The 27,670-nt window shown below is 40.7% G+C and overlaps 1 protein-coding gene across 1 annotated transcript in view; it reads left to right on the forward strand.

Moving 5' to 3' along the window:
- The window catches only part of DDR2 (discoidin domain receptor tyrosine kinase 2), a 69,703-nt gene extending 45,415 nt beyond the window's left edge, over positions 1-24,288 (forward strand). Inside the window, exons 8-17 of the mRNA XM_060033334.1 lie at positions 5,146-5,389; positions 8,491-8,553; positions 9,359-9,489; positions 12,145-12,355; positions 13,782-14,005; positions 15,246-15,373; positions 17,804-17,995; positions 18,289-18,523; positions 20,428-20,577; positions 23,992-24,288. Coding sequence (XP_059889317.1) covers positions 5,146-5,389; positions 8,491-8,553; positions 9,359-9,489; positions 12,145-12,355; positions 13,782-14,005; positions 15,246-15,373; positions 17,804-17,995; positions 18,289-18,523; positions 20,428-20,577; positions 23,992-24,126 — 1,713 coding nt within the window. The 3' untranslated portion in view covers positions 24,127-24,288. The remainder of the gene's footprint in view (positions 1-5,145; positions 5,390-8,490; positions 8,554-9,358; positions 9,490-12,144; positions 12,356-13,781; positions 14,006-15,245; positions 15,374-17,803; positions 17,996-18,288; positions 18,524-20,427; positions 20,578-23,991) is intronic.
- The last annotated feature ends 3,382 nt before the right edge of the window (positions 24,289-27,670 follow it).

Consider the following 27,670-nt stretch of genomic DNA (forward strand, 5'->3'; position numbering starts at 1 on the left):
CTGGAAAGAACCCTAGGGTGGTACCAGCAGAAGGGCATTCAAGCACATATTCTGCTGCTAACTAGCTGCACGCATTTCTTGAGTCACTTCATCTGTCTGGGCTTATTTCTTCATTTGTAAATAAGGATGTTAGATTAGGTCACTGTTTCACAATGTATTTGGCTGTTGTTGTTGTCTCAACACCAGAGTGGACATATCCGTTATGCAAAGTGGGCACAGTGTCTGGGACCCACGATACTTGTAAGGCCCATGGAAATGGGCCTTTAACTTCTTTTACTGTCAGAATAAAAGAAAAGAGCCTTAACGTTGAAAGTTTTTACCTTTTTAACAAAACAGTTGTAAAATATAATTTTAACATATTTTCTGTGGAGGGAGTGGCCCACAAAGGCAGTAGTGATGAGGGCCCTTGGAAGTCATTCCATGGCCCCACCCAGCCCTCTGCAGGGAGGGGACACACTCTTACCAGTAAGCGTGTCTCATTGCAGCTCTGATTCTCAATGGAAGAAGAAGGAGCTTTGTATTTTGAACCACTTCCCATCCCTGAGTGTTTCCTCCATGCCCACAGCACTAAGAAATCACGACAGAAGATCCCATACTGTTCCGTTCCCAGAGTTCTTTGTTTCCTATCTATTATCATTTATCTGTCTATGTGTCTGGTTCTCTTACTAGACCTCAAGCTCCTTCTCAGACTCTGCTTTCTGGTCTTTGTACCCAAGCGTCTGACACTTAATATATACAGGCTCAATAAATGTTTGCAAGTGAACAAATGATATACTTTATTGCCTACTCTAGCCATTTATGGTTATAAATATCTCTGCCACCTGGGGTAGAAGGAGGAGGAGATATGATGAACATCAGTAAGACACTGAGAATATAATAGTATTTTCCTAACTATAAACAGAAACTTGAAGAAGGACTGGGGCCAGGCAGGAGGAATCACTGTGACTCCTGGCTGGGCCACCATCCGGATTCTAGACCTCAGGCCCAGGGTTTCAGTTTGTCTTCTCTGTGGGACCTCCGTGACTCTTTGCCCAGTCAGAAGAGTTGGTTATCCAATGAGTGAGATTCAAGGGTGAAATGAGTTGGTTTTTCTAAGGCCTCAAATGTAAATTATTAGGTTTTTGGGTTTGTTTTTTCTGAAACACCATCACCCAGAAGTCTGTATTAAAATGCAAGTATTTTACCTCAGGGAGAGTAAAACAATAAAAAAAAATTAATGTCTTAAATGCAATAGCAGAAGTTATTTTATCAGTTAACTATTACAGAGTAGTTAAGAGTGAGTAGGTAAATTTCATTGAGTACTTGGATGGAAGCTGAAAGACCTGGGAGAAGCCCAGACTGGGTGTGCTCTGGAGAGAGGTAAGTGCAGACCATGAGAAGAACTGGAGGGGGGGACTTAAGGCCTGATTTCCATTTTCTCTGGGGTAGGGCCTTTCAGGAGAGCCTACCCTGGATATAAGGGTTGAGGACCTTTCCGTTGGTATGGTGAGTTTCCTGATACTTAGCTCAAATGATAGTTTTTCCTTTTTTCTTACTCAATCCCAAGTATGTTTCAGAGAGAAAGGAATGGAAGAAAAGTCCATGCAAAAAGTGACCAGATTAGACGTTAAACCTGAATTCTAGGTTCTGGGGGTAAAGAGATGAATAAGAAATGGTCCCTACCTTGGGGCAATTTGCAGTTCAGTGGGGGAAGACACTATTTATTTGCAAAAGAAGGTATGTAGAATGACATGGGGACACTGAAGAAGGGAAACTGTATCATTCCCAATAAATAAAAATTTGTTATTCTTGGCACAAACCTGGAGTCAAAAAGAAAATGCATGTCTACTACATCACTCTCACTTGTTAAGATGATCATATCTCCTAGTTGGATTAATAGCTATTAGTTAAGTGATGAGAACAGAAGGATCAACACATACCCAATCTGCCAGTGTGTTGCTCAAAATGGCTCTTGGGAAGTTGTAAAATATGTGTGAAATCGTGGGTTAACACATTATTCTTTACAGGTTTATGGGGGGGGTGGAGGGAAATATGCCCAGTAACAAGACTATGTACGCTTCAAGGAAAAATTTATTTGTATTGCTGAATAATGTGTATACCCAATATGTACCTATGAACATGTGTATCAATTCATTATAGATCATTGGGAGAATTTCTAGTCACAAAAATAATAAAATGTATTTTAAAGTCCCCATAAAGTTATAATATTTGCTCAATTGACTTTGATCTTCCTGAGTCCCCAGGAGCTCCTGTTTAACTAGTTTATCACAGATCAGAATTATTCAAAAGCATATGTCTGCATTTAGAAGGTGCCAGAAACCTCTCAGGAGCTGACTCAGAGCTAGTCTTCTCAGGACTAGCAGGCCAAGCAGGTGTCTACCATATTTTAATTTTTCTGAGACACATGAAAAGTAAAAGACGACTTTCAGGTCACTGAAGTCTTCTAGAGAGTAGTTTTTTACTTCTTAGGCAAAGTACTGCGTATTTCCCTCCCTGCTCTGATTATAGATAAAATACAGCATTTAAAAGAAAATCAACAACCCAATCCAAAAATGGGCAGAAGATCTAAATAGACATTTCTCCAAAGAAGATATACAGACTGCCAACAAACACATGAAAGAATGCTCAACATCATTAATCATTAGAGAAATGCAAATCAAAATTACAATGAGATATCATCTCACACCAGTCAGAATGGCCATCATCAAAAAATCTAGAAACAATAAATGCTGGAGAGGGTGTGGAGAAAAGGGAACCCTCTTGCACTGTTGGTGGGAATGTAAATTGATACAGCCACTGTGGAGAACAGTATGGAGGTTCCTTAAAAAGCTACAAATAGAACTACCATATGACCCAGCAGTCCCACTACTGGGCATATACCCTGAGAAAACCAAAATTCAAAAAGAGTCATGTACCAAAATGTTCATTGCAGCTCTATTTACAATAGCCTGGAGATGGAAACAACCTAAGTGTCCATCATCGGATGAATGGATAAAGAAAATGTGGCACATATATACAATGGAATATTACTCAGCCATAAAAAGAAACGAAATTGAGCTATTTGTAATGAGGTGGATAGACCTAGAGTCTGTCATACAGAGTGAAGTAAGTCAGAAAGAGAAAGACAAATACCATAAACTAGCACATATATATGGAATTTCAGAAAAAAAAAACTGTCATGAAGAACCTAGGGGTAAGACAGGAATAAAGACACAGACCTACTAGAGAATGGACTTGAGGATATGGGGAAGGGGAAGGGTAAGCTGTGACAAAGCGAGAGAGAGGCATGGACATATATACACTACCAAACGTAAGGTAGATAGCTTGTGGGAAGCAGCCGCATAGCACAGGGAGATCAGCTCGGTGCTTTGTGACCGCCTGGAGGGGTGGGATAGGGAGGGTGGGAGGGAGGGAGACGCAAGAGGGAAGAGATATGGGAACATATGTATATGTATAAGTGATTCACTTTGTTATAAAGCAGAAACTAACATACCATTGTAAAGCAGTTATACTCCAATAAAAACAAAACAAAACAAATAAAAAAAGAAAATCAAATCCACAAAGCATTTAGAAAATGAAAAAATTACATATATCAAAACAAATGGGATACATATAAAACCACACAGAATAAAATTCATGGTACTGAATACATTCTTTATTATTTTTTTAAATCTTTATTGTAGTGTAATTGCTTCACAATACTGTGTTAGTTTCTGTTGTACAACAAAGTTAATCAGCCATATGCATACATATATCCCCATATCCCCTCCCTCTTTAGCCTCGCTCCCACCCTCCCTATCCCACCTCTCTAGGTCATTGCAAAGCACTGAGCTGATCTCCCTGTGCTATGCTGCTGCTTCCCACTAGCTGTCTATTTTACATTCGGTAGTGTATATATGTCGATGCTACTCTCACTTTGCCCCCGCTTCCCCCTCCCCCGCCCCCATGTCCTCAAGTCCATTCTCTATGTCTACATCTTTATTCCTGCCCTGCCACTAGGTCCATCAGTCTAACATCAAAGGTAAATGCATAAACCAATTAATTAAAGTCAGAAAACTATAGAAATGATCATAAATCCAAGACCTTATTTTTGGAAAAATAGAAAAAATTTTACTATACAAATCAAGAAAAAATAAATTGAAAGAGATTCTGAAACATATATATTTATATATAAATGCATTTTAAAATATATTCTATTTATTATATAAATATGTTAAGTCCACAGGAGAATGAAATCCTATGCTATTTACTTGCATTCTAGAAGGATTCCCAAAACATCTGTAGGAAAGATTATTACCTTCCCCACAGGCTACTTATCCAACACTTTGCAGATTTCAAAACATCTGAAAAATGTATTGAAGCTGTAGTTGGTATTTCTTTGATTTTGTTCTTAGCCTTGTTCCATTTACTTGTGTTCAATAAACTAGAACTGTTAATTCATCCCAAGGAAGGTACAACAAAAAAGCTACCTTCCTAAAGGCCTTCTTTTCTCATCTCAGAAAATATCTATGAGGAAGATTTGAGGCTCTCATCAGAATGGCTTTACCTAAGCTGAATTTAATTAAGAGAGATAATTAAGTTTTGTGTCTCTGGCTGACAAATGCTAATACCCGGCAATGGAAATGAGATTTCTAAAGAGAAAGATGAAATTATATTGGATTGTGTATTATTTCAGGTTTCTCATCGAAACCTGCTGAAAGAAGTGGACTGGCTTTGGAATGTACATAGGAGAAAGTAGTTCAGAATAGCTCCATTCTGGGCAGATAGCAACCGTGATTGAGAGGACTGGAGTGGTTGGGTTATAGAGCAGAGAGAGTTCAGGGCAAGGAAGGAACTGAGAGGATGCTGGTCCAGCCCTCATTTAACAGATAAGGACGCTACTCCCAGCAGCATGCAGTGAGGTAGCCAGAGGAGCACAAATGCAAAGAGGTGACTGGGGTAGCAGCCCAGGTTTTATAAGGTATCACTGCCACTGTGAGATTCCTAGAAGGGAAAAACGCAAGACTGCAGAGCACCAATTATTCACCAAGGGTGGTGCTCAGAGAAATTTGGCAGGTCTAAGATCTTACTGGGTTAGGTTGCAGTGTGTCCCTAGTGCCACCCAACAGGGTCACCCTGTCACTCACATGCCTCTTTCTCTGCCAGGTCCACTGCAACAACATGTTTGCCAAAGGAGTGAAGATTTTTAAGGAGGTACAGTGCTACTTTCGCTCTGAAGCCAATGAATGGGAACCTAACGCTGTCTCCTTCCCCCTTGTCCTGGATGACGTCAACCCCAGTGCTCGGTTCGTCACGGTGCCCCTCCACCACCGCATGGCCAGTGCCATCAAGTGCCAATACCATTTTGCTGACACCTGGATGATGTTCAGTGAGATCACCTTCCAATCAGGTTGGGAGCTCGGGGGCCCCTTAGGGAACTGGGAGCAGGGTGGTGAAGGAGGAAGGCAGTGTCCAGAGCTTCTCACTGGCGGGTGTCTGAAAGGAGGACGGTTGTACAGGTGGCTTCTCATGGGTAGATAGAGGGACTCTTTTCTGCGACTAGTGTAGTTGTGGAAGGGTAGGGATGAGGATGTAGAAGTGGACAGAATGTTTACTTGGCTCTCACACATATTTGTCTAAAAGAGATGTAAGATAAAGGATTAAAGAAAATGAGTACAATGTGTTAAAACCTTTATGTAAATCAAGCCAGTTAAGAGGAAGGGCACCTAAACATTATTAAAATATTTAAATGAAGATGTCTAAATAAAAGTGAAGAGAACAATGAACCCCCATCCATCACCTAGCTTTACTAACCATTGATTTTTTTTTTTGTCATGCTTGTTTCCTTTATCCTTCCCTTTTTGGTATAGTATTTTGAAGCAAATCTGAGACGTTATTTGATTTCACTACTAAAATTTTAGAATACACCTGAGAAAATAACATTACCTTCATAATAATGCCATTATTACATCCAACAAATTTATTAGTAAATAATTCCTTAATATAATATAATAGCCAGTCCACATTCAAGTATCCCTGATTGTCTAATAGTGTCTTACTACAGTTGGCTTGATTGAATTAGGATCCAACTAATTAGCCCCTCTTGGTGTATTTCCTTTATTATATTACTAGGTGGTATCTCTTTTAACCTAAAACAGTTTTTTAAAAAAATTCCATTCTGGTTTTGCTGATTACTTTCTGTGGTGTAATTTTACTGGAGCTTCTATCCTCTGTCATCCTGTAGACTGGTGGTTATATCTACAGGTGAACTTGATTCAAATTCAGTATTCATTTTTGCCAAGGATTTTTCATGGATAGTGCTGTGTACTCTATGCTGAACCTCATCATGGGGATGTTATGTTAGAATCTCTTACTTTCAGTGATGCTAAGATTGATCTCTGGGCTCAGGTGGTTATCCTTTCATTGAAAAGTTCCCAATGAACTTTCTCCTTAGGTTTTATCCTCCATTGATGACCAGTGCTTAAATTATTTCATTAGGAGTTGCTAAATGGTGATTTTCTAATTCTTTTATTCCTTCTGCATTTATTACCTGAGTTTCTTCTGAATAGGAGAACTATTCCCCATATGCTTGTTAACCCTGAAATACAGTTCATGTTGGAAGGGCAGCATACATAATTAATTTTTTCATCAATTTACAGAGTAATGAGTCAATGCTCTAGCAACCTTCAGTGGTATCTAATAGATTTTATTTTGGTTTTCATCCTCACTAACATTAAAGAGGACACATTTTTAGAGGTGTGTTTAAGAAAAGGATTTTTTAAAAATTTACTTATTTGGTTGCGCTGGGTCTTAGTTGCAGCAGGCGGGCTCCTTAGTTGCAGCTTGCAGGCTTCTTAGTGGTGGCTCGCCAGCTCCTTGGTTGCAGTACATGTGTTCCTTAGTTGCGGCATGCGAACTCTTAGTTGCAGCATGCATGCAGGATCTAGTTCCCTGACCAGGGATCGAACCCAGGCCCCCTGCATTGGGAGTGCGGAGTCTTATCCACTGTGCCCCAGGGAAGTTCCCTCTCTGAGGATTTAAATCTTATGACAGGATTCTTTACCTGCCTTAGAGAAGCATCCATCTCTTAATCAAAATAGAAGTCACTAAGTATCATATATGTACAGTTGACCCGTGAACAACATGGGTTTGAACTGCACGGGTCTATCTATATATGGATTTTTTTCCATAGTAAATATTACAGTACTACACAATCCACAGTTGGTTGAATCCATGGATGCAGAACCTCGGATATGGAAGAACCATGTATATGGAGGGCTGATTTTAAGTTATATGCAGATTTTCCACCGCGCAGAGTACTCAGTGCCCCTAACCTGCACGTTGTTCAAGGGTCAATGGTACATCTCAAAGAGGAATATAATTACTTAATTCAATACAGTTTCTTCCTGAGAATCTCTTCTTTTTTATTCTACTGACCAGAGTCCTTTTAGACACTGTCTTGAATCTCAGTCTTAAGGGTCTGACTTTACAGCACTTATCTGATTGTTCCTTGTATATCTCCTTCACTGTTACTTCCTCTTTATACCATATACTACTTACAATGAACATGTGTGCATTCATGCATAAAACATTATTGAGCATCTACTATATACCATGCACTGTCTTATTTATTAGGTTACAATGACAAACAAGACAATGCCCTTGACCTAAAGGTGCCCAATGTTTCATAGAAGATGGATGAGTAAACTTAAAATATGAAACACTGTGGTATGTACTAAATGATATAGGCACTGGGTACTACGGAGCCAAAGAAGAAGTAAATCCAAATCAGACTTAGGCAGGAGTATATTATTTGGGGTAGGGTGGGCTACTGTAACAAATACTCCAATAACTTATTATTGCTGCCTAATTATTATTTATTATTACTGATAGTCTTTGCATATTCTAATTCTTGACCCCCTTGATTAGACAAGTCAGAGGGAAAAATTAGTTACCAACATCAATCTGTCAAATACACTTTTGGGAGCTAGTCCTAGAAGCTTCAACATCACTGTAAAGGGTACTCTATTTCTAAGGAAGAAGGCTTAATTTACAAATTAAAGAGCTAGGACTCTGAGGCATAGTGAAAACTCTTTTGTAAAACACTGTAATTTCCTTGAAGGGAAAGCGCATCTGAACCCTATGTCTGTCCTATGTCTACTTACCCATTGTATTCTCTCTACATTTTGTCGAATTTGGATCTCACTTCCTATGCATGATTTATGATAATGTGTGGTCACAGCCCTCTGATAACTCTCTTTAACTTTTTTGTACCATGACACTTAGTAGGTAATAATTGAAACAAAATTTTTACAAAAGAAAAGTTGCCCTTACTATTTAGATGAATGGCAATATTTTTTACTTAATATATTATATGATTTAATTTCTAAGAAAGGCTTGTAGCAACCCAGTAAATCGATTTCACAAAGTGCTAGCTTACAACCTGCCTTCAGAAAAACCACTACCGAGCTGTCTTCTTCCCAGCTCTGACTCACCCTTGTTTTGTGACAGATGCTGCTATGTACAACAACTCTGGAGCCCTTCCCACATCGCCTGTGGCACCCACAACCTATGGTATGTATGCTTCTTGGTTATAAAAGTTAAGTTGAAGGGACCTCCTGGAGGATGAAGAAGGGTGGAGATTTGCAAAGGCTTGACTGTGTAGCAGGCTTGATACCAGGTGGCTTTCAATGAAGAGTAGCTCTGGAAAGATAGGACAGACCACCTCCAAAGTTAAGGGCCCAACCTCACTCTCTTCCCTGCTGGTCCATGTGATTCTTCTGCTGAGGCAGAGTCTGGAGCTGTTCCAACTGCTTCTTAGAAGTTTGGGAAGCTTGGAGCCAAAACAGGGAAAGGGCTATTTCTAGGTGAGACCCATTGTAGGGATCTCAATGAATGAATGGAACAAAAAGCTAGTCTCTCCAATTGGAGAGAAATATGGAAAAGTGTATGCATTGCTTCAAACAGTCACTGGCTGTATAAGTCAGCAATCTGGGAAACACGTGATCAAGTGTCTCCAAAGAGGACTCTCAGCTGCCTTGGCATGTCTCAATGCAGAGTGAAACTGATTCTTCACCTGTTTTTCATGAGGTGTGATTAGGGGCCATGGTATAAAGGGAGCAAAATTTTGGGAGGAATGGAAAACCTCTCCATTATCCAGTCTAATACATGAGGAAGAGGAAGCTACTGTCCCACGGAGGAGGGCTGTAGAATATAAGAGCACAGGAATACAAGAGTAGCAAGACCAAGTGTTAAGTGGCATCTTGTGGAATTATCCTGAAAGAATAGGTTCTGCCTTCTTATCTCTAGTCCAAGTCCTTATGCTCTTCCTTGCCCCTTGAGATGATAATATTCTTCGTCCTTCTTTTCCTGGTTACAGATCCAATGCTTAAAGTTGATGACAGCAACACTCGAATCCTGATTGGCTGCTTAGTGGCCATAATCTTCATCCTCCTGGCTATCATTGTCATCATCCTCTGGAGGCAGTTCTGGCAGAAAATGCTGGAGAAGGTGAGGAAGTGCAGGACAATCACGGGGTAGGAAGCGGCTCCATCCTTTCCTGTGCTGCTTCGTTAATATCCAAGCCAAGTTTCTCACAGTTCTATTCCTACTTCTTTTTGTACTTGAAAGTTATGGTTGGGGAGAACCTGTCAGTCCAGTGGTTAGGACCCTGTGCTTCCACTGCAGGGAGCACATGCTTCCCCGCTGGTTGGGGAACGAAGATCCTGCATGCCACATGGTACGGCCCCAAAAAAAGAAAGTTATGGTTATGCATCCTTCTGAGTGCCTCCTCAGATTCTTTTAGTCTAGGCCAAATGATCTATGTACTTTCTATTACATTTGTCTAACACTTTACAGTCTGCAAAGACTTTTTCCTTGATTTTACTTGAACCTCACTGAATAATTGTGAGTTGGGCAGAGTAGTTATATTTAACTGTTTTGCTGATGAGAAAATGTGATGTGCTCAAGGTCATACAGTTAATGTCCTGCTTTCTATGCTTGTTCTAATGGTCAGTCTTGAAATTTGTTGACTTCTTTTCTTCTAAAATATATACCTTTCACCACGGATGGAATATCTACGACTTTCCTTGGTGTCTTAGACCAGATAGCAATTCTGGGCACTGCTGCTAAATGTGTGATACTCTTGGGGTTGGCTGATGATAAAGTGTTTCTACCTTTAGTCATGGACATTGTCCCTGGTCAGTGAGCTCAAATGGATGTGGACTGTGAGAGATCATAGATACTCTGGGCTGTGAGGCTTTGAGGTGCCCATCGAGGACAGGGAACAGGAGGGAGGGAATAGGCTGATTGTGTTTATAGCCTAAATATTTGGGGATGGGATCTCAGAGGAGACCAGTGCCTATGTAGAGTACATACCAGACAAAGGGAAAGGGCACCGTGAGAATGGACTGGAACCTTCTGAACTCTTTGTGGGTAGGACAAGAGGAAGGGGCTGAAATCAGAAAAGTGAGGGGAATGACCCAGACAAGTAGCACGCAATTCCTTCTGATGTGTTACACATTCAAGTTCTGAGATGATTGAGGTTTATTTTAAGGATTTTAGGCAGGAATATTTCACAGAAGAGAGGGTCTCTTTGCTTCCCACAGAGACTTCTAACATTAGTCTAAAAATAAATTAAAGGTTTCAATCCATAAATAGTGACTGAAGGCTGAAAGGCAGAATCCACAGAGAGCTCACCCACTGGCGTGATGAGGCAACATCAAAATCTTTTGTCTTTTAGAATGCTAGAACACACGTGGTATCTAAATTCCAGGATGCGGGGTAGCAGAGAGTGGTGGTGGTAGCAGCTGATGGTCTGATGGTTCATTGGACAGCTTGAAGCTGTGTTCTTACTGAACAGTCTGTTATGACTGCATTTTAGTTGACGGGGGAGAGTCTGTGTTCTCTTCTCTGTGAGCTATTTTTCTCTTTATTTGAGCCAGAATTTACCACTCTTTGAGTCTTTCTTCTGAGTCCTACTGGCATATATTCATGGTCTGGGAGAAGAATTTTGGATTGGAGACTCTCCAGGTAAAAGGGAGAACAAAAATTTTGCCCTTGAATATTTAACTTGGTCCTTCAAGAAATTCTTTCTGTCCCTGTACATCCTGAGTAAGATAACTCAAGATGCTCTGGAATGACACAGGATTTCTTCTGGGGGAAAGAATTTTTTTGTAGAAGACCCTTAAGCATACCTATGTATTCCAAATACATTGCTCAAAATAGCCTTATGCTGTAGCATTATCTGCAGGATACTTACAGTGGTGTCCTCAGAATTCTCTCTTTGAGAGAGTCAACCGATATTTATTGAGTACCTAGTATGTGCTGGGCTGCATGCTCAGTACTGAGGATATTACTGCAACAAAGGAACTCTCAGTCTAGGGTATGGAGCAGACATCTAAGTTTCTCCACTGAGCACCCAAAGTGTGTTTGTTGGAGTAGAACGTTTCATGTGTTTAAATCCAAATAGTCCCCTATACTTAGATTATGAGATTTTCCTTTTGAAGGAGCAGGCAGGTCATATTAAATAGAATGACAGAACAATTAGCTGTTTTATTCTTCTTATTCCTGTGTTAGGTATAATTCATGTTAGTATCCCTAGCACCTAGGGCTTTCCTTTCTTATTTTGTAGCCATTTTATTTTTGGTTAGTGAAAATGCAGGGTCAAGCGGGTATTACCCTAATCTACAATGCCAGAGTGGTCAGGTGAACTACAGATTCATCATGTTACAGCACATTTGTTACGTTAATAAGCACTTTAATTTATGCCTACACAAAATCAATCAGTTGAGTGGTGTCAGGAAAACCCATTATTTAACAGAACATTGAAAACTCTAAGACTGAGAAACTCTTTGATTGGCTACTGATAGGTTCTAATGGTGTCACGTGAATAATGCTTGTAAGTGTTTCAATGGAAGTTAATTAATGTTGGCAGTGCAGAAATTTGGAAGTCAAATTCTGCCTTGAAGAAATGAAAGATGATTCTGAGTTTCTACAACACAGGCATTTGTGGAACCAGACTGAAGCCCTGTCACTTGCATTGCTTCTGGAGTTTGAGTATTAGAGAGTTATTTCATCTGAGTGGACGAGCTGGGTTTAAGAAGAGGAGGGAGTGATGATCCCTTTTGTGTCAACATGCCTTTTTCCCCTGTCCTTCTCTTTCAGGCGTCCCGGAGGATGCTGGATGATGAAATGACAGTCAGCCTTTCCCTGCCAAGCGAGTCCAGCATGTTCAACAATAACCGCTCCTCATCGCCAAGCGAGCAGGAGTCCAACTCCACTTACGATCGCATCTTTCCCCTTCGCCCTGACTACCAGGAGCCGTCCAGGCTGATACGGAAACTCCCAGAATTTGCTCCAGGGGAGGAAGAATCAGGTGAGGATGAAACAGTGAGCAGAAAATTGAGGGACAAGATTTATGAAGGTGTGACACTATTGCTTCTACTCAACCAAGTCTAATTTTAGCCTAGAGAAGTCCACCTTCTCCTGGGAAGTCCACACTGTCTTTCTAGATTTGGTCTACTGCTGCTCCTAATTGAATCTGGACATCTCTCCTTTGCTACTGCACGTAGCAAATGTTTGGAGGGACCCACATGTCAGAAGAAGAAAAATAAATAAAATGCGTTCCTAAGGCATTAACACCAGAAGAACCTAAACAGTCCAACTAGTCCAACCTTCTCATTTTTTATAGGAGGAAAGTGAGAAGGCCCAGTTAAGGTACTCGCCCAACATCAAACAGCAATAGGGGTAAATTCAGGACTAGAATTTCACTTGGAGAAAAAACAACGAAGCTAAAGAGATCCTAGAATCCCCAGGTTTTAGTCACCTAGATAATTGAGTTATTTAACTTTTGTTCATTTCTCTTTGGTGAAAATTTACTTGACTAATACAAGATTTTATTATGAGAGCAAATATTTCTTGTCTTTTCTCAATAAAGCGTTGCTTCGGTAAAATGGTGCCAATTGATTCACATTCCAGTGTCTTTTAAAAAGAGCTGCAGAGTGACATCAGAGGGGATGCTGGGGTCATCGCTGAGGCTCAGAGCAGCTTTTCTGTCCATAATGTCAGCATCCGAGGAGTGACCCCAGTCAGTGGAAGAGGACTGATGGTGTTCAGGGGAGAGCTGACTGGAGAAGTAGCAGGACTAACCATGAGAGCAGAGGCTTTTCAAGGGAGTCCTTCCAAAGGAAGAGAGGGAACTAATGTGTATTTACCACTCAGTGGATAGCAAACATTGAAGGAGCGTATTGAACTACGGGAATTTTACAGAGACAGCAAGAATAGGGATGTAATTTATTTCCTAGGCTGTAGCAAAGTGATCTACCTACTTTCTGAAGTCTAAAACATCCCCCCTCATATTTTAATATTTTTTTAAGTTAGGATGTGTCTTAAGCTAGATCATATAAATTTAATCACAGTTTTTAATCCCTGAAATAGGTTATTAAAATCAGCGACTATATCTTAAAAGTAAGGAAATATGCCATTAAATTCTAAAACTTTAATACTCCTACCCTAACTAGTATAGCGAGCCTTCCTGGAGCTTCACCACAATTCCACAAGATTAACCGAGGAGGTTATTAATGATCACGTAGTTATGAGGAGAAGATAAGAGATAAAATGGTGCCTACATTCTGGAGGCCACGAGAAAGAACCTCCAGAGGAACCATTCTCCAAGTAAGAATGTCATGGCGTAGGTTAGGCTGTCTTGGGGGCATGTTTTAGCTCTCCTCTCATATTTCCTTTCTTGAAGATATCTCCAAAGAGGCCCCTTGGAACGAGACTCATTGTCCTTGTCTTCGCAGGCTGCAGTGGCATTGTGAAGCCAGTCCAGCCCAGTGGACCTGAGGGTGTGCCCCACTATGCAGAGGCTGACATTGTGAACCTCCAGGGGGTGACTGGAGGCAACACCTACTCCGTGCCTGCCATTACCATGGACCTGCTCTCGGGGAAAGATGTGGCTGTGGAAGAGTTCCCCAGGAAACTCTTAACTTTCAAGGAGAAGCTGGGAGAAGGCCAGTTTGGGGAGGTGAGCTGATTCTTTGAGTGGGGCCTCCAGTCCTTGGTCGTTCAAAGGAAGTGGTTGAATAAAAATGGTCAGTAGAGCAAACTGTCCCATCCAAAGTGGATTCACACCAAATGTCTCCTCCACTTGTCTCTCCTTGCATTGTTCTCTAGAAGACTAGTATTGGTCAGCCTCATCTTTGTCAAACAGCTGTGGAAATCCTGGGAATTCTGATTTCTATGTAAGAGTTTTTAAAGCAGGAAAGTCACTAGACTTAGATATTCTGAAAAACGTTCAATATTTTCAAAAATTTTTACAACAGGTTACAAAGGGTGGGGACCCATAAGATGTGATCATCTTTTATAAACTGTCCAAGAACATCCTGCTATTGGATAGCCACTTTGTTTTTTCCCTTTTAATTGGAGTTACATGTAAAATGGTCAGAAAACAACCTCGCCCCTGCCTTTGGTCCCAGAACCAACCACTAGGGAATGAATCACTAACCAAGATAAGGAGGAACACACTTCTCAATTGCCCTCAGAGTGATGCATGTAATATTTGACTTTTCACTCTTACATCAGTCACATGAGCCTTCTGAGAATTCAAAGCAATGATTTAAGTGGCAATAGAAGCTCTTCAACACCACCATCTAAATTCCAAATGTAATTTGGTTTCATAAGAATATGTTATTGGTTTCCAGCATGGGTGGCGTGCTTTAACCTTGGTTAGGTTTGGTGGTGGTGGAGGTAGAAAGGTCCACGGCATCTGTCTGTGGTGTTATATACACTCATTCTGTCTCCTGGGTTGAAAACACAGGCTTGTTATACAGTTACTAATGCCTAGAGGTTCCCGATAATGCTAATCCCATACTAAGGGCTTACCTTAGAGAAGAAATTGCCTTATGTTTTGCACGATCCTGTAACTAAACTTCCTTGAATCAAAGTTCAAGTATTTATACCGAATGACATTTTATAGTGGGCTATGCTTTAATAAAATACCATGTTATAGATTCATTCACATAGTCAATGTTCCAATCAATGTATTTCTTTTATAAAGCAGTAACATATCACTTAGCTGGGTACCTTACCATTTTCTTAAATCAGTTATTTGAGTCAAAGATGTGTTGCACGTATCTTCTTACTGGTCTTTTTGATTATTTTGCCTGAGTTGTAAGAGTTAGTTTATCTCCAGGAAAAGCCCAGCAAGAGTACTGAGACATCTTCAGGAGAAATGATGATGCTGAGACTAGATGACTTTTGTCTAGGTTCATCTCTGTGAAGTGGAGGGAATGGAAAAATTCAAAGACAAAGATTTTGCCCTAGATGTCAGTGCCAACCAGCCTGTCCTGGTGGCCGTGAAAATGCTCCGAGCAGACGCCAACAAGAATGCCAGGTCTGTGGTCTGCATTTTAAATTTTCCTTTATGTGTTTCATCTTCAGGATCAGGAACCCTCCTGGAAACTTCTGAGCAATTTGTTGCTTTTGAGATGGGAAGGTCTGTGAGCTACCTCACATTTCCATTGTTGTGCTTTATTTTTCTGATGGCTCAGTAGTCTTCAGCTTCATTCTCATCTCTCTCAAAAACAAATGTACATTTTCTGTTGGGTATGCTACACATTCACTTCCTAACCCCCTTTGCACAGCACTGTACACCCCAACACACACTAAAGACTGAATACGTACCTCTTCAATCATTATACACAGACACGCCTGAATGTCATTACCTCCCCTTGCAGACTTTTCACAATCACACACATCTTTCTTGCTAAGTTTCTCCCATTCTCCTTTTTCCCCCCACATCTCTATTTACTTTCTCATCCTCTTTTTTCTCTTTTATGCTCCTTTTCTTCTATGTCCAGCAACCCCCCAAATGAGAAGCTACCTCTACTTGGAAAAGTATCCATGGACCTCAAAGCAAAAGGATCCACAGTCCTTTAGCAGTTTTCCAAACTGGCTAATAATCTCTTGGATCCTTTACTACATAAATTGCAGTTTCCAGCCACACTGCGTTGTCTGACAGCCTTTCCATTACAGTAATGGTGAGTTAATCCTCACCCAGAGAGGCATGCTGGTTGAAAGCTGGTTGTATGTGTCTCAGAGAAATCTGCACATCTGGGTAACATATGTATTTCCCCATTTGTGTTGGCTTGATGTGTCTCACTGATATTCAAATTTAGAGAAAGTTTATGATCCCTATTCCTTAAATTATCATAAATTCCAAAAATGGTGTTAGAGTTTTATTAAAAGTCTTGCAATTGAAAGGATATGGCATGAAGAAGAAAGAAAGGCAAGGGAACAGAACTGTGGAGGTTTTGGAATTTTAACTGCAAGAATTTCAATTTAAGGATACTAGTATGAGTGAAAAGGGACATCCTCTGGGTCCCATAGAGAGATAGAATATTCCTGATATTAATCTTAGCACGTGATTGGAGAAGGTGGCAAAATGAAAGAAAAAAACTATGGGATGTGACAAAGCCTTTGCCCATTGTTTTTTTTGGTGACGTTTGGTGTCCCACCTGTGCCCACTCCAATTTAGCAGTGATGGATGGCTTAGGCTCTGAGCTCTCCCAAGCCATGGACCCCCCCCGCTGGGTTTGAGATTGAAGGGGTAATGAAAGAGGAGAGGTGTTGTATCAGGACCACACTGATTTCAAGGATTTTATATTGACATAGTATGACTTCCAGTCCAGGATTCCTAGGAAATTCACAGGAGACTTATAACAGGTCTGCTTCAATAGTTTTGAGAATGTGGGCTAGTCTCACTAACCCAAATATTGCTACTTGGAAGGTTATAGCCCACTTTGTGACTCAAGGGTGGTTGTCACCATCTATTCAAACAATTATTAGTTTTGGCCAAGTGAGTACTTCTTTTGAAATGATGCTGCATTACCACTGTGAACTTTAAATAGCTGTTTTGAACAGGCTACTAAATATGTGTTGTGACTGACTGCTGGTGCACCCTGCATTAAAAGAAACCAGTATGAGAAAATAAAAAATTATCAGATTAAACCAGAGGGTGGTTATTCACTTTATAAAAAGTGCCTTCACTTTACTTATAGAGTGACTCCATGGCTTTTTATTTGTTTTTCTCTTTTGGGGGGTGCTGCATTGGGTCTTTGCTGCTGCACGTGGGCTTTCTCTATTTGTGGTGAGCAGGGGCTACTCTTCGCTGCAGTGAGCGCACTTCTTGTTGTGGTGGCTTCTCTTGTTGTGGAGCACGGGCTCTGGAGCGCAGGCTTCAGTAGTTGTGTCACACAGGCTCAGTAGTTGTGGCTTGCGGGCTCTAGAACACAGGCTCAGTAGTTGTGGCGCACAGGCTTAGTTGCTCCGCGGCATGCGGGATCTTCCCGGACCAGGGCTCGAACCCGTGCCCTCTGCGTTTGCAGGCAGATTCTTAACCACTGCACCACCAGGGAAGTCCCTTCATGGCTTTAAAAGAGGTAAAGACCCCAGTGCACTTAAGATATGACTTTCAGTTGAAGGTTTTATTTTTAAGACTAGTTGTTAGCAACATATATTTGATTTAGCAAATATTAATCACTTTCTATGGGACAGGCCTTCTGTTGGATACTAGGGATGCACATGTGAATGTCATGGTCCATGTTCCCCCCGCCAAATTATAGTTGAATAAGGGCACATCGCATTCCAGGATGAGTAGAATGAGACAGTTTCCAGGTACCAATTTCTCTGTTCTCTCAAAGGTTATCCAAAGGGAAACAAGACTCAGTATAATGATTAGGACTAGACTTTGCTGTGTCTTCTTTGCCCTCTTGATCCTAACTCTGGCAACCTCTGGGTTTATCTATGTCTCTGTTCTCCAAAGGAATGATTTTCTTAAGGAGATAAAGATCATGTCCCGGCTCAAGGACCCAAACATCATCCGTCTCTTAGCTGTGTGTATCACTGACGATCCTCTCTGCATGATCACTGAGTACATGGAGAATGGAGATCTCAATCAGTTTCTTTCCCGCCACGAGCCCCCCAGTTCTTCCTTCAGCAACGTACCCACTGTCAGGTAAATACGCCGGGTCTTCTGTCTCTTCCCTGTGTTCATGAGACTAAGCTGGGATCTGAAGTGGGGAGCAGTGAGCCTTAAAGTTCATCATTGTTCTGGAATGGTTGGGGAGGTTAGTATGCAGGGAATAATAAAGCAGCTGCCCTTTAGGGGAAAGCAAAGAGATTCATAAAGAATAGAGAAGGGATGTTGAGGTTGGAACCCTAGTTTGTTGGTACCAACTATAGGGTGTGTACCTTTCACAGCTTCTTCTTTCCAGAGGCTACTTTCTCTCTTCCTTTATATTTCCTCAGTTATGCCAACCTGAAGTTTATGGCTACCCAGATTGCATCTGGCATGAAGTACCTTTCCTCGCTTAATTTTGTTCATCGAGATCTGGCCACACGAAACTGCTTAGTGGGTAAGAACTATACCATCAAGATAGCTGACTTTGGGATGAGCAGAAACCTGTACAGCGGTGACTACTACCGAATCCAGGGCCGGGCAGTACTCCCGATCCGCTGGATGTCTTGGGAGAGCATCTTGCTGGTGAGTTTCCTGTGTTTCTGAGCTCTGCCGTAGCAGCTGGCATGTAGGCAGATGCAGACGGTGTGTAGGGGTGCACCTGAGACAGCAGGAGGCAGACAATAAATAGACTTTGATATTTTCTCTGACTTGATATGATTTACTTTGTGTACTAATTATTATTTTTAACACTTGCCTGTTTCTGCTGATAAAATATAACATGCTTACCGTAGAAAGTATGGAGGAAAAGGTTAAAAATATACCCATAATGAGAAGAGATTTAGTACCATTTTTTTCATCTCTACCCTTTCCACCTACTGGCTGATCTTAATTAATTTAGAGTATTAAAATCTTGTCATTTGAAGAACTGTTATCCACACAAAATATTTTTCTTCTGTATTAATTTCATAACCATGTTTCTAATTAATTATTTAGATGGATCTCTATATTTGTATTTTAATGATTTTCACCATTTACTTTTTAAGGTCCTCATTCTTTGCTTTATAATTTTTATCCAGCTCTTGGTATTCTGGACCACAAGTGAATACGCTTTTTTCAAATGCCTCTTAGGAATATATCTTCTGACCATGCGTATTTGAGGCAATTTACTGTTGATTTTATACCACTTAGCTGATTTATAGAATTATTAGACTTTAAACTTTTACTTCCTACAATGCTGTGAATGTGTAATTTTGTCTTCTGTCATTTAATATTGTGGAGAAAAGCCTGATAGCAATCTAGTTTTGTTAATTTATTATTAATCTGTTTGTTTCTTGTTCATATCTTATAGGGTTCATAATTAATGTTGAAATAAGAAATGTATAGTTATCCCCTTCCTCTCACCAAGATAACCACTATTAATATTAATATTTTAGTGTATTTCCTTTGAGGATTTTTTCTATACATGTATTTCTCTGAATATATGTATTATATATATAATTATTTTACGTATTGGGATGATACTATGCACATACAATTCTCTCTCACTGGCAGTAAATATTCTTCAAAAACATGATTTTAATTGCTGCATAATATTCTATTGTGTGGATATATCCTATAATTTAATAATGTCACTATAATTTGATATTTAAGTACTTTCCAATTTCCTTCGATTATAAATGACGCTGTGATATATACCATTTTATGTAAATCCTTATAAAGATCTTTATCATCTATATAGATGAATCACATATTTTACTCATTTCTAATGGGATTATTAAGCTTTGCTCCCTTTAAAGGTATTGTGTGGTGTTGTAAAAGATTATTAGACCAAGATTCAGAGGGTTTTGGTCCAAATCTCAGTTTTTCCATTATTAATGGTCTCGTTAACCAGGGAATTTTAGTAAACCTCTTGTCTCACCTTTCTGATCTGAAAAATAAGGATAAATAATATCATCTATGTCAGCACTGTATTTATTGAATAGAACATATGCAAGTATTTAATACCTGCTGATTGCATCTGAATCTCATTGCTGTCACTCGTTAGTCTATCCTTCAAGGCTGTGACGATTATTGAACAAGGACTACTCGGGGCACTTACACTAGATTTCCGTATCTCTCACATAGAAACAATTGCTTCCCATTCTAATTTTGCCTTTCCCCTGGGCATTTCTCCAAGGCTACCCTAGATCCTAGAGTTTGACCTTCTAACATGCACTGGAAGAGCCAGATAGCTTACGGCTGCATCCTTTTCAGCCCTTGGATCTCACCTCCAAGAGAAGTATACCTCAGCAGAGATCCTGAGGGTGAGAAAAGGGCCTGTAGCTTGGCATCGAGACAACTTCCTATTGTTGTTTCCAGATCGCCCATGAGTATCTTGGCAGTCCCAGTATTCCTTGCCCTGGGTTGTAAAAGTGGCAAAACTCCAGATTATGAAAACCTAATCAGCTCTTGTTATGCACAGATTATTCTTTCTCTTATTTAAACAGGGCAAATTCACCACAGCAAGTGATGTGTGGGCCTTCGGAGTGACTCTGTGGGAGACCTTCACCTTCTGCCAGGAACAGCCCTATTCCCAGCTGTCAGATGAACAGGTCATCGAGAATACTGGAGAGTTCTTCCGAGACCAAGGGAGGCAGGTGAGAACTGTTGGGGTTGGAGAGATGTGGCCTTGGGTGCTCTTGAAGGAGAGAGAAAGAAAAGTTCTGACTTAACAGGATAAGTCTGAGCTGGAGAATGGGCTACCTGGACCATAGTTGTTTGTCACTAATTATCCAGCTAATGTAAAAGACCAAGAACTTTTGTCACTAATTATCCAGGTGATGTGAAAGACCAAGGTCCTCCCTAGGCATCCATACACTCTGCTTTATCCATGTGTCAACCCGTTGGTCATTGGAGAACATGAGGGGTCCCCTCAGGCTGCTCCCCAACTCAAAGATACCAGAAAATAAAATCCTATCTCTCATGTTTGATCTGTTTCCTGGTCTAGGCTCTATGGTTTGTCTTCCTGGTTGAGAAACATAGGAACAAAAACGTAAGCTTAAAAGTGAATGAGGGATTTATTAGCATTCGTTAAAAATTTGGTTTGGACTGTCTAGAAATATTTCTTGACTTACATGTCCAGAGACCTTCAGGTACATCCTGGCCTTGCTGTTCTTGGAAGGCACCTCTGGGCCCAGCTGCTGTGGCATCTCAGGACTCAGGAAAAGCTGGGCTTCTTAGCTTACAAGGGCCCCAATTCCTAGTTAAGATACTACAAGTTTCCTTTGGATGACTCAGTGTTTAAAGTTCCTGTGAGACGTGGGATTGAAAACTTGCTGGTGGTGGGAGCACTGAAACCCCAGAGTGGCCTGGCTATAGCACACACTTGGAGTGTGGCATCTCAGGCAGGAAGATGATAACAGTTGAGGAGAGGGAGAAGGCTCTTGCAGAAGATTAAAAGTAGATCCTCTGTGGCTTAAATGGATCAAAGCAAGCAAAAGATAAGGGAATGACTAGAGATTGTACAGTATGCAGCTTAAAAATAGGAAGGAGGGGTCCTAGAATTTTATCTTGATACTCTGTAGATATTCTGGTAGCAGGAGATCTAAATTATCTATCTCGATTATGGAGTAATTGCCTTCTTACCTTGGCAAAGGGCAGATTTACTCCGGTGTGCATGGATAAGAGAGTAGAACAAGGAAAAATGTTTTTTCTCCTGGACTAGTAGCACAGCGTGGCCACCTGGTTGACCTACTAGATTCTTGTGGCCAATTAAAGGCGGTGCATTCAATTAGAAAGTGTAATTTTATTATCATAATGATTCTAACTTGAGTACATCCTAGAATTGTAGGCAAAGGGAGGAATATTTTAAACCTTTCAGTTTCCCTCCTCTTATTATTCAGTGACTGAAATCCCACATGGAAAAAAAAAATTTACACGAAGCAAAATTGAACTATCAAACATTCAGGCAAGAAAGGCATGCTTCCCCTCCCCCCACTTCATGTCCACTGTCTGCTTTGCATTTGAATAGTAAAGTCAAATATTTGACTGAAGCCAAGGCCAAAGCCAAATATTACCATTATATGCTAGTAAGCTTCTCATCTATAAGTTTATAAATTTTTGATAAAAGTTTATTTAATTTAACATATGGACTTACTAAACATAATTTATTAAATTTGTATTTTATTACAATTTACAAAATTTAATTACTTTAAATTTTATTAAAATTTCAGTATTCAAATTTTAAAAGTTTGACATTAGAATTAAGGACGGTAATTTCTCAACACTATCAGCTGCTAGATGGATTTTATGGTCTCTAGACTACACATGTGTGATCTAATTTGTTTTCACATGGCACAATGTCACCAACTTGTTGAACATAGCAGATATAATGCAGAAGAAAACTTTTCAGTAGCACAAATTCTAGAAAGAATCTTATACTTAGGGCTCACAGCTTAAGCAAAGCTTAAATCTTTTGTATTCAATTGGAAGTCTATAACAATAATTTCAATAATTTTAAAATGTATTTGACATTTTTGTTTTCAATTTATTTTTACAAACTGTAAAGAATTCTCAGACAGCACTTTTCTTAAAAGCTCATGGTCTAAATGGAATTAAATAATTAAAAACTGGGACTTCCCTGGTGGTGCAATGGTTAAGAATCCACCTGCCAGTGCAGGGGACACAAGTTCATGCCCTGGTCTGGGAAGATCCCACATGCCGCGGAGCAACTAAGCCCGTGCGCCACAACTACTGAGCCTGTGCTCTAGAGCCCGCGAGCTACAACTACTGAAGCCCGCATGCCTAGAGCCCATGCTCCACAACAAGAGAAGCCACCACAATGAGAAGCCCACGCACCACAACGAAGAGTAGACCCCGCTCGCCACTAGAGAAAAGCCCATACACAGCAACGAAGACCCAATGCAGCCAAAAATAAATAAATGAATGAATGGATAAATAAATGAATAAATAACTAAAGTTTAAATTTAAAAAAATGAATGCTCAAAACCATCATAAGATATCATCTCACAACTTTAGAGTGGCTGTTATCAAAAAGACAAGAAACAACAAGTGCTAGTGAGGATGTGGAGAAAAGGGAACCCTCATGCCCTGTTGCTGGGAATGTAAATTGGTGCAGCCTCTGTGGAAAACAGTGTGGAGGTTCCTCAAAAAATTAAAGATAGAGCTTCGTTATGATCCTATGATGCATGACATAAGCTGGTGTTGGTGTGGGAGAAGGCAAGATGGAAATAGTTAATGATTTACCAGCTGCAAATGTTGGACCCATGTTTCAAAGAGCTTGAGAAATTTAGGTTTGCTTTAGGAATATGTCAATATACCAAGGTGTTAAAAAACATAGGTAAGGAAATGACAGCAACAGATTACAGGCAAACAGAAGATGACCTGGAGTCAGTAGAGTGGCATCTTGCTGGTGGAAGCAGTCAGTAACTGGTTCTTTGGGAGTAGAGCCAAATACAACTCTAGGCTGGAATTCAGGGCAGGGCTGTAGAGGGGGTAAATGTACAAGTATTGGTGAATAATGTAAGGAAGAAGTCCAATCTTCTCTCCCTGGGCCAGTACAGGAGAGAGGGAGCACAGAGAAGGTTATGGTTAGGAGCTACATGGATATATCCCACATCTCAGTGACTAGGGTTTTATTCCAATAAAGGAGCTGAGGCAGCTAGTATACTTTCTGCCCTTTTGCCATGATTGGCTCAATCAGAATAAATCTCATTGTGGCTAGGCTATAAATAGAGGTTTGGTGTTCTAATCACTTGCTTTCCAGTCTAAGATGTCTTCTTGCTTCAGTTTCATCTTTTGCATGATGGTAGGGACCACAGGATGGCCCATCAGGAAATTCTGCTCCAGAGAACTGGAAAAGACAAAAGGAATGGAAAAGGGACTGATGGGATTTAGAATCCTCATGAATAGGAAGAATAGACACCCCACTCATTTCACTTTCCAAGTCCAAGAAAATGGGGAGTGGGCAAATCATACTATGATGCAACTGCTCTTCCTTTCTCTGCGCTCTTCTTAATAGTCTCATTTTTTGTTCATTTTTCTTTCCAAAGACTTACCTCCCCCAGCCTGCCATTTGCCCTGACTCTGTGTATAAGCTGATGCTCAGCTGCTGGAGAAGAGACACCAAGCACCGTCCCTCATTCCAGGAAATCCACCTTCTGCTTCTTCAGCAAGGGGACGAGTGATGCTGTCAATGCCTGGCAACAGGTCCTCCTCACAAGACCTACCACTCACCCACGCCTAAGCCACTCCATTTGGACATTGAATGGACCTGAGAGACAGAGGCTTGTTTGCCTTTATCTCTTTCTGTCCCTCGTCTCCCTCCACTCCACTCCCCCACTCTCTACCCCGACACATATATACTTTTTTTACATTAAAGAACTAAAAAAGAAAAAAAAAAAAGCCTAGGGCAGAATAGGGCAGATAAAATCTAGTAAAGAATCTTACTTGATATACTAAAAAAGTTGGATAACAAAGGCTAGATAATTGAGGTAATTTATAAAGGTTAAATATGCTTGTGTTTATGAATGTGCAGATTCTACAATATGTTTTCCATGTCATCTTTTTAAAAAAAATGGTTTCAGAAAGAAAACACTTGAAGAGTAGTAATGTCTTAGGAAACGTGAGATTAGACTTAGGGAAAATACTTGGTAAGTGTGGAGAATCTGATGAAATGGTATTCAGTAACTAGTCACCAATGGTTTAATTTCCTAATTCGGCCTGTAGACATGTCCTGAACTCTGCATTTTCCTCTCCTGGCAAAGTAGATGTTAACATGCTTGAAAAAACCCACCTTCTTTGAATGGGTGTTTTGTTTGTTCATGGTCAGGGATCACGGTTGAGATCTATATGCATAGGAGATACAGAGGATGTACATAGGAAAGAATATCTACTGCAAGGCTATATGAACAGGAATCGTCATTTGCAAAACAAAAACAAAAAAAAGCCTCGTGCATGGAAATATTCTTGAATAGAGAATGGACACAGGGAAAGAGACCTGTGGAGGACAGGTAACAGATGTGATATTCATTTCTGTAGAGGGTCCTCCTCTTGTCTTGTTCAGACATTTTCAGGTGTGTGTTTTCATGACAGCCTGATTTTGAGTCGGTACAAACTGTTGTTTTTTGATATCTTGATCCTAGGCCTTTTGGTTTATCTTCTCCAAATTTTCCAACTCTTTTAATGGATGAATACCAAATGGAACCCAAGGGCTGGTGATTGAATTTCTCAGGCATAAATCTGAAGGCCATGCACAATAGGGAATAGATATGTTCTGAGCGCTCCCAAAGGGTTGACTGAGGACCAATGAGGGGAAGTTACAGGGAGATTGATTTCCACTCCTTACTAGGGAAAACATAACCAGAGGTAGAACATGCAAGGATGAATGGGCTGCCTCCAGAGATGGGGAGTCCTTTGTCACTGTCCTCTTGTCAATAGGGTTTCAAACATAAGTGGTTGTGGGAGATGATGTTTAATGTCCTTTTAACCCTAGGAGTCCCTTGAGAGGAGCAGGTTGAGCGTGGAGGAGTCATTCGCTGCTGTTGCTTGGTGTTCACACTCTTGCTTTGGAGATGGTATGACCAGCAGAAAAAGAAAGTTTGAGGTTCTGGCTTCAGAATCCATGGATACTGATAACACTGTCAAATAAGAGTCCCCTCAGAACAGATTCTGAGCTTTCACACTCCACAGATCCTCAGATTCAGTAGGAAACAGGGAAAGAGAACCCTCAATTCCCTCTGAGGAGAAACAAGAAAAGATCGCAATATAAGCTTCCCAAACTTAGAAGAAATAGACCTGACCCCTTGGGTCTGCTTCTGTTGCCTTCACCCAGCCCACCTTCTACACAGTCTCTCAGGAACTTGAGTGTTTCCCCCTGTCCAGCCTTCAGCGTTGCTCCAGGCCACAGCAGAAGCATAAATCCCCAATCCCCAAGGTTCATTTTGCGGGTCATCTTCCTTCCCCTAGAAAACACCCTTTCCCCATGGTTGTCTTGTGAGTCTGGTCTTCAGTGTCTCCCAGGACTAACTTTGGAGAGAACATCAGTTTGGGAGCTGTGACCCTATTTCTGCCTCAAGCCAAGTGTATCATCTTGGACAAGTCACTTTGCTTCTCTGGACTTTTGTTTCTTTATTGGAACAAGTTAGATGAGATGGTCTTGAAGTCTCTTCCAGTTCTGATACGTTCAATGCTCATTGGATAACTGGATCTACAATTGATGCAGACTCAGTTATCTGATCATCTCCTCTGAAGATCGTGGTCAGCAAAAGAGATCATGTAGGGAAGCCACTATAATAGTAGTAATAGTAACACCTGTCATTTGTTCAGTGCTTTAAAGTTTACCATGTAGTGTACCACATACATTATCTCATCTGATATATGCAGGACCAGACATGTTCTTTTATACTTGGGGCCTGCCACACTCTCTACATTCCCAAGATCAGTGTTAACTTCATGTATTATTCAGAGTTCTCCAGAGGAACAGAACTAACAGGCTATATATGTATATGGAATTGGGGGATTGGCTTACACAATTATGGAGGCTGAGAAGTCCCACAATCTGACATCTGCAATCTGGAGATCCAGGAAAGCTGCTGGTGCTGTAGTTCTGAGAACCAGAAGGCCAATGGTATAAGTCCCAGTTGAGGGCAGGAGAAGACTGATGTGTCAGCTCAAGCAGTCAGGCAGAGAGGGCAAACTCCCCCTTACTTTTTTCTTCTATTCAGGGCTTCATTGGTTTGGATGATGCCCACCCACATTGGAGAGGGCAATCTGCCTTACTCAATTCACCAACTCAAATGCTAATCTCATCCAGAAACACCCTCACAGAAACACCCAGAAATAATGTTTAATCTGAGTGCCACATGTCCCAGTCAAGTTGGCACGTTAATCATTCCATTTCAGTAGAATCATAGGGACTTGAAATCGGGGCCTGTAGCTTATTCTCCTTTATCCACGTACTTCTGGCAGGAGTACATCCAGACCAGGCCATGACTTCCTATGTGGCAAGAGGAAAGACATAATTTCCCCTTCCTTCGCCTTATATCTCTCCACTTACTTCTTTTTACAATTCTGCGTCAATACACTGCATTTCATGATCCCATAAAAAATCATATTTAAAATGAATTTAGTATGTCTGGATTTTTCTGGCCTTGAGTCATAGAGGTAATCTATTTCAAGCAGCTGGCAAATATGTATTGTCAGGTACAGTTATCTTTTTCTGAGTTGAGGAAGGCACCATTTTCTGGTGCTAAGGCTTTGGTACTACAGATACAGTTTTAACTTCTCCCTTAGTCAGACCCATCGAGTTTAGCAGCACAAATCTGAGAGACCCAACAGAGCGCAATGGCGAAGGCTTAGTATGTAGACTTTAAAGGTAGCTGGAATCCAAATTGGAAGAATGAAGCGAGGAACTATGTAGAAAAGGAGATAGGAAAAGGGATGAGAAACTGTGGGGCCTTGTTACCTTTCTAGGAAGTTATCCTCTTCATGATATATGTGAAATATTTTATGTCCAGATTGTGGTTTTGGGGTATTCAGATTTAAATGTATACTTTTGCTGGTGAATGTGCTAATAGCTAAGTCCAAATCTTGATGTGCTGTCCAGACACATACGTGCTCAGAAAAGATCTGGAGTAGAAAGAGGCCCCCGAGGGGGAAAAGTGGTTTTAATGCAATGGAAAGATCGCTTGCAAGTGTATAAGACTATATGACAAAGGGCATTGTATGGAA

This window comes from Delphinus delphis, chromosome 1 (genome assembly GCF_949987515.2).
Source record: "Delphinus delphis chromosome 1, mDelDel1.2, whole genome shotgun sequence".
NCBI lineage: Eukaryota > Metazoa > Chordata > Mammalia > Artiodactyla > Delphinidae > Delphinus > Delphinus delphis.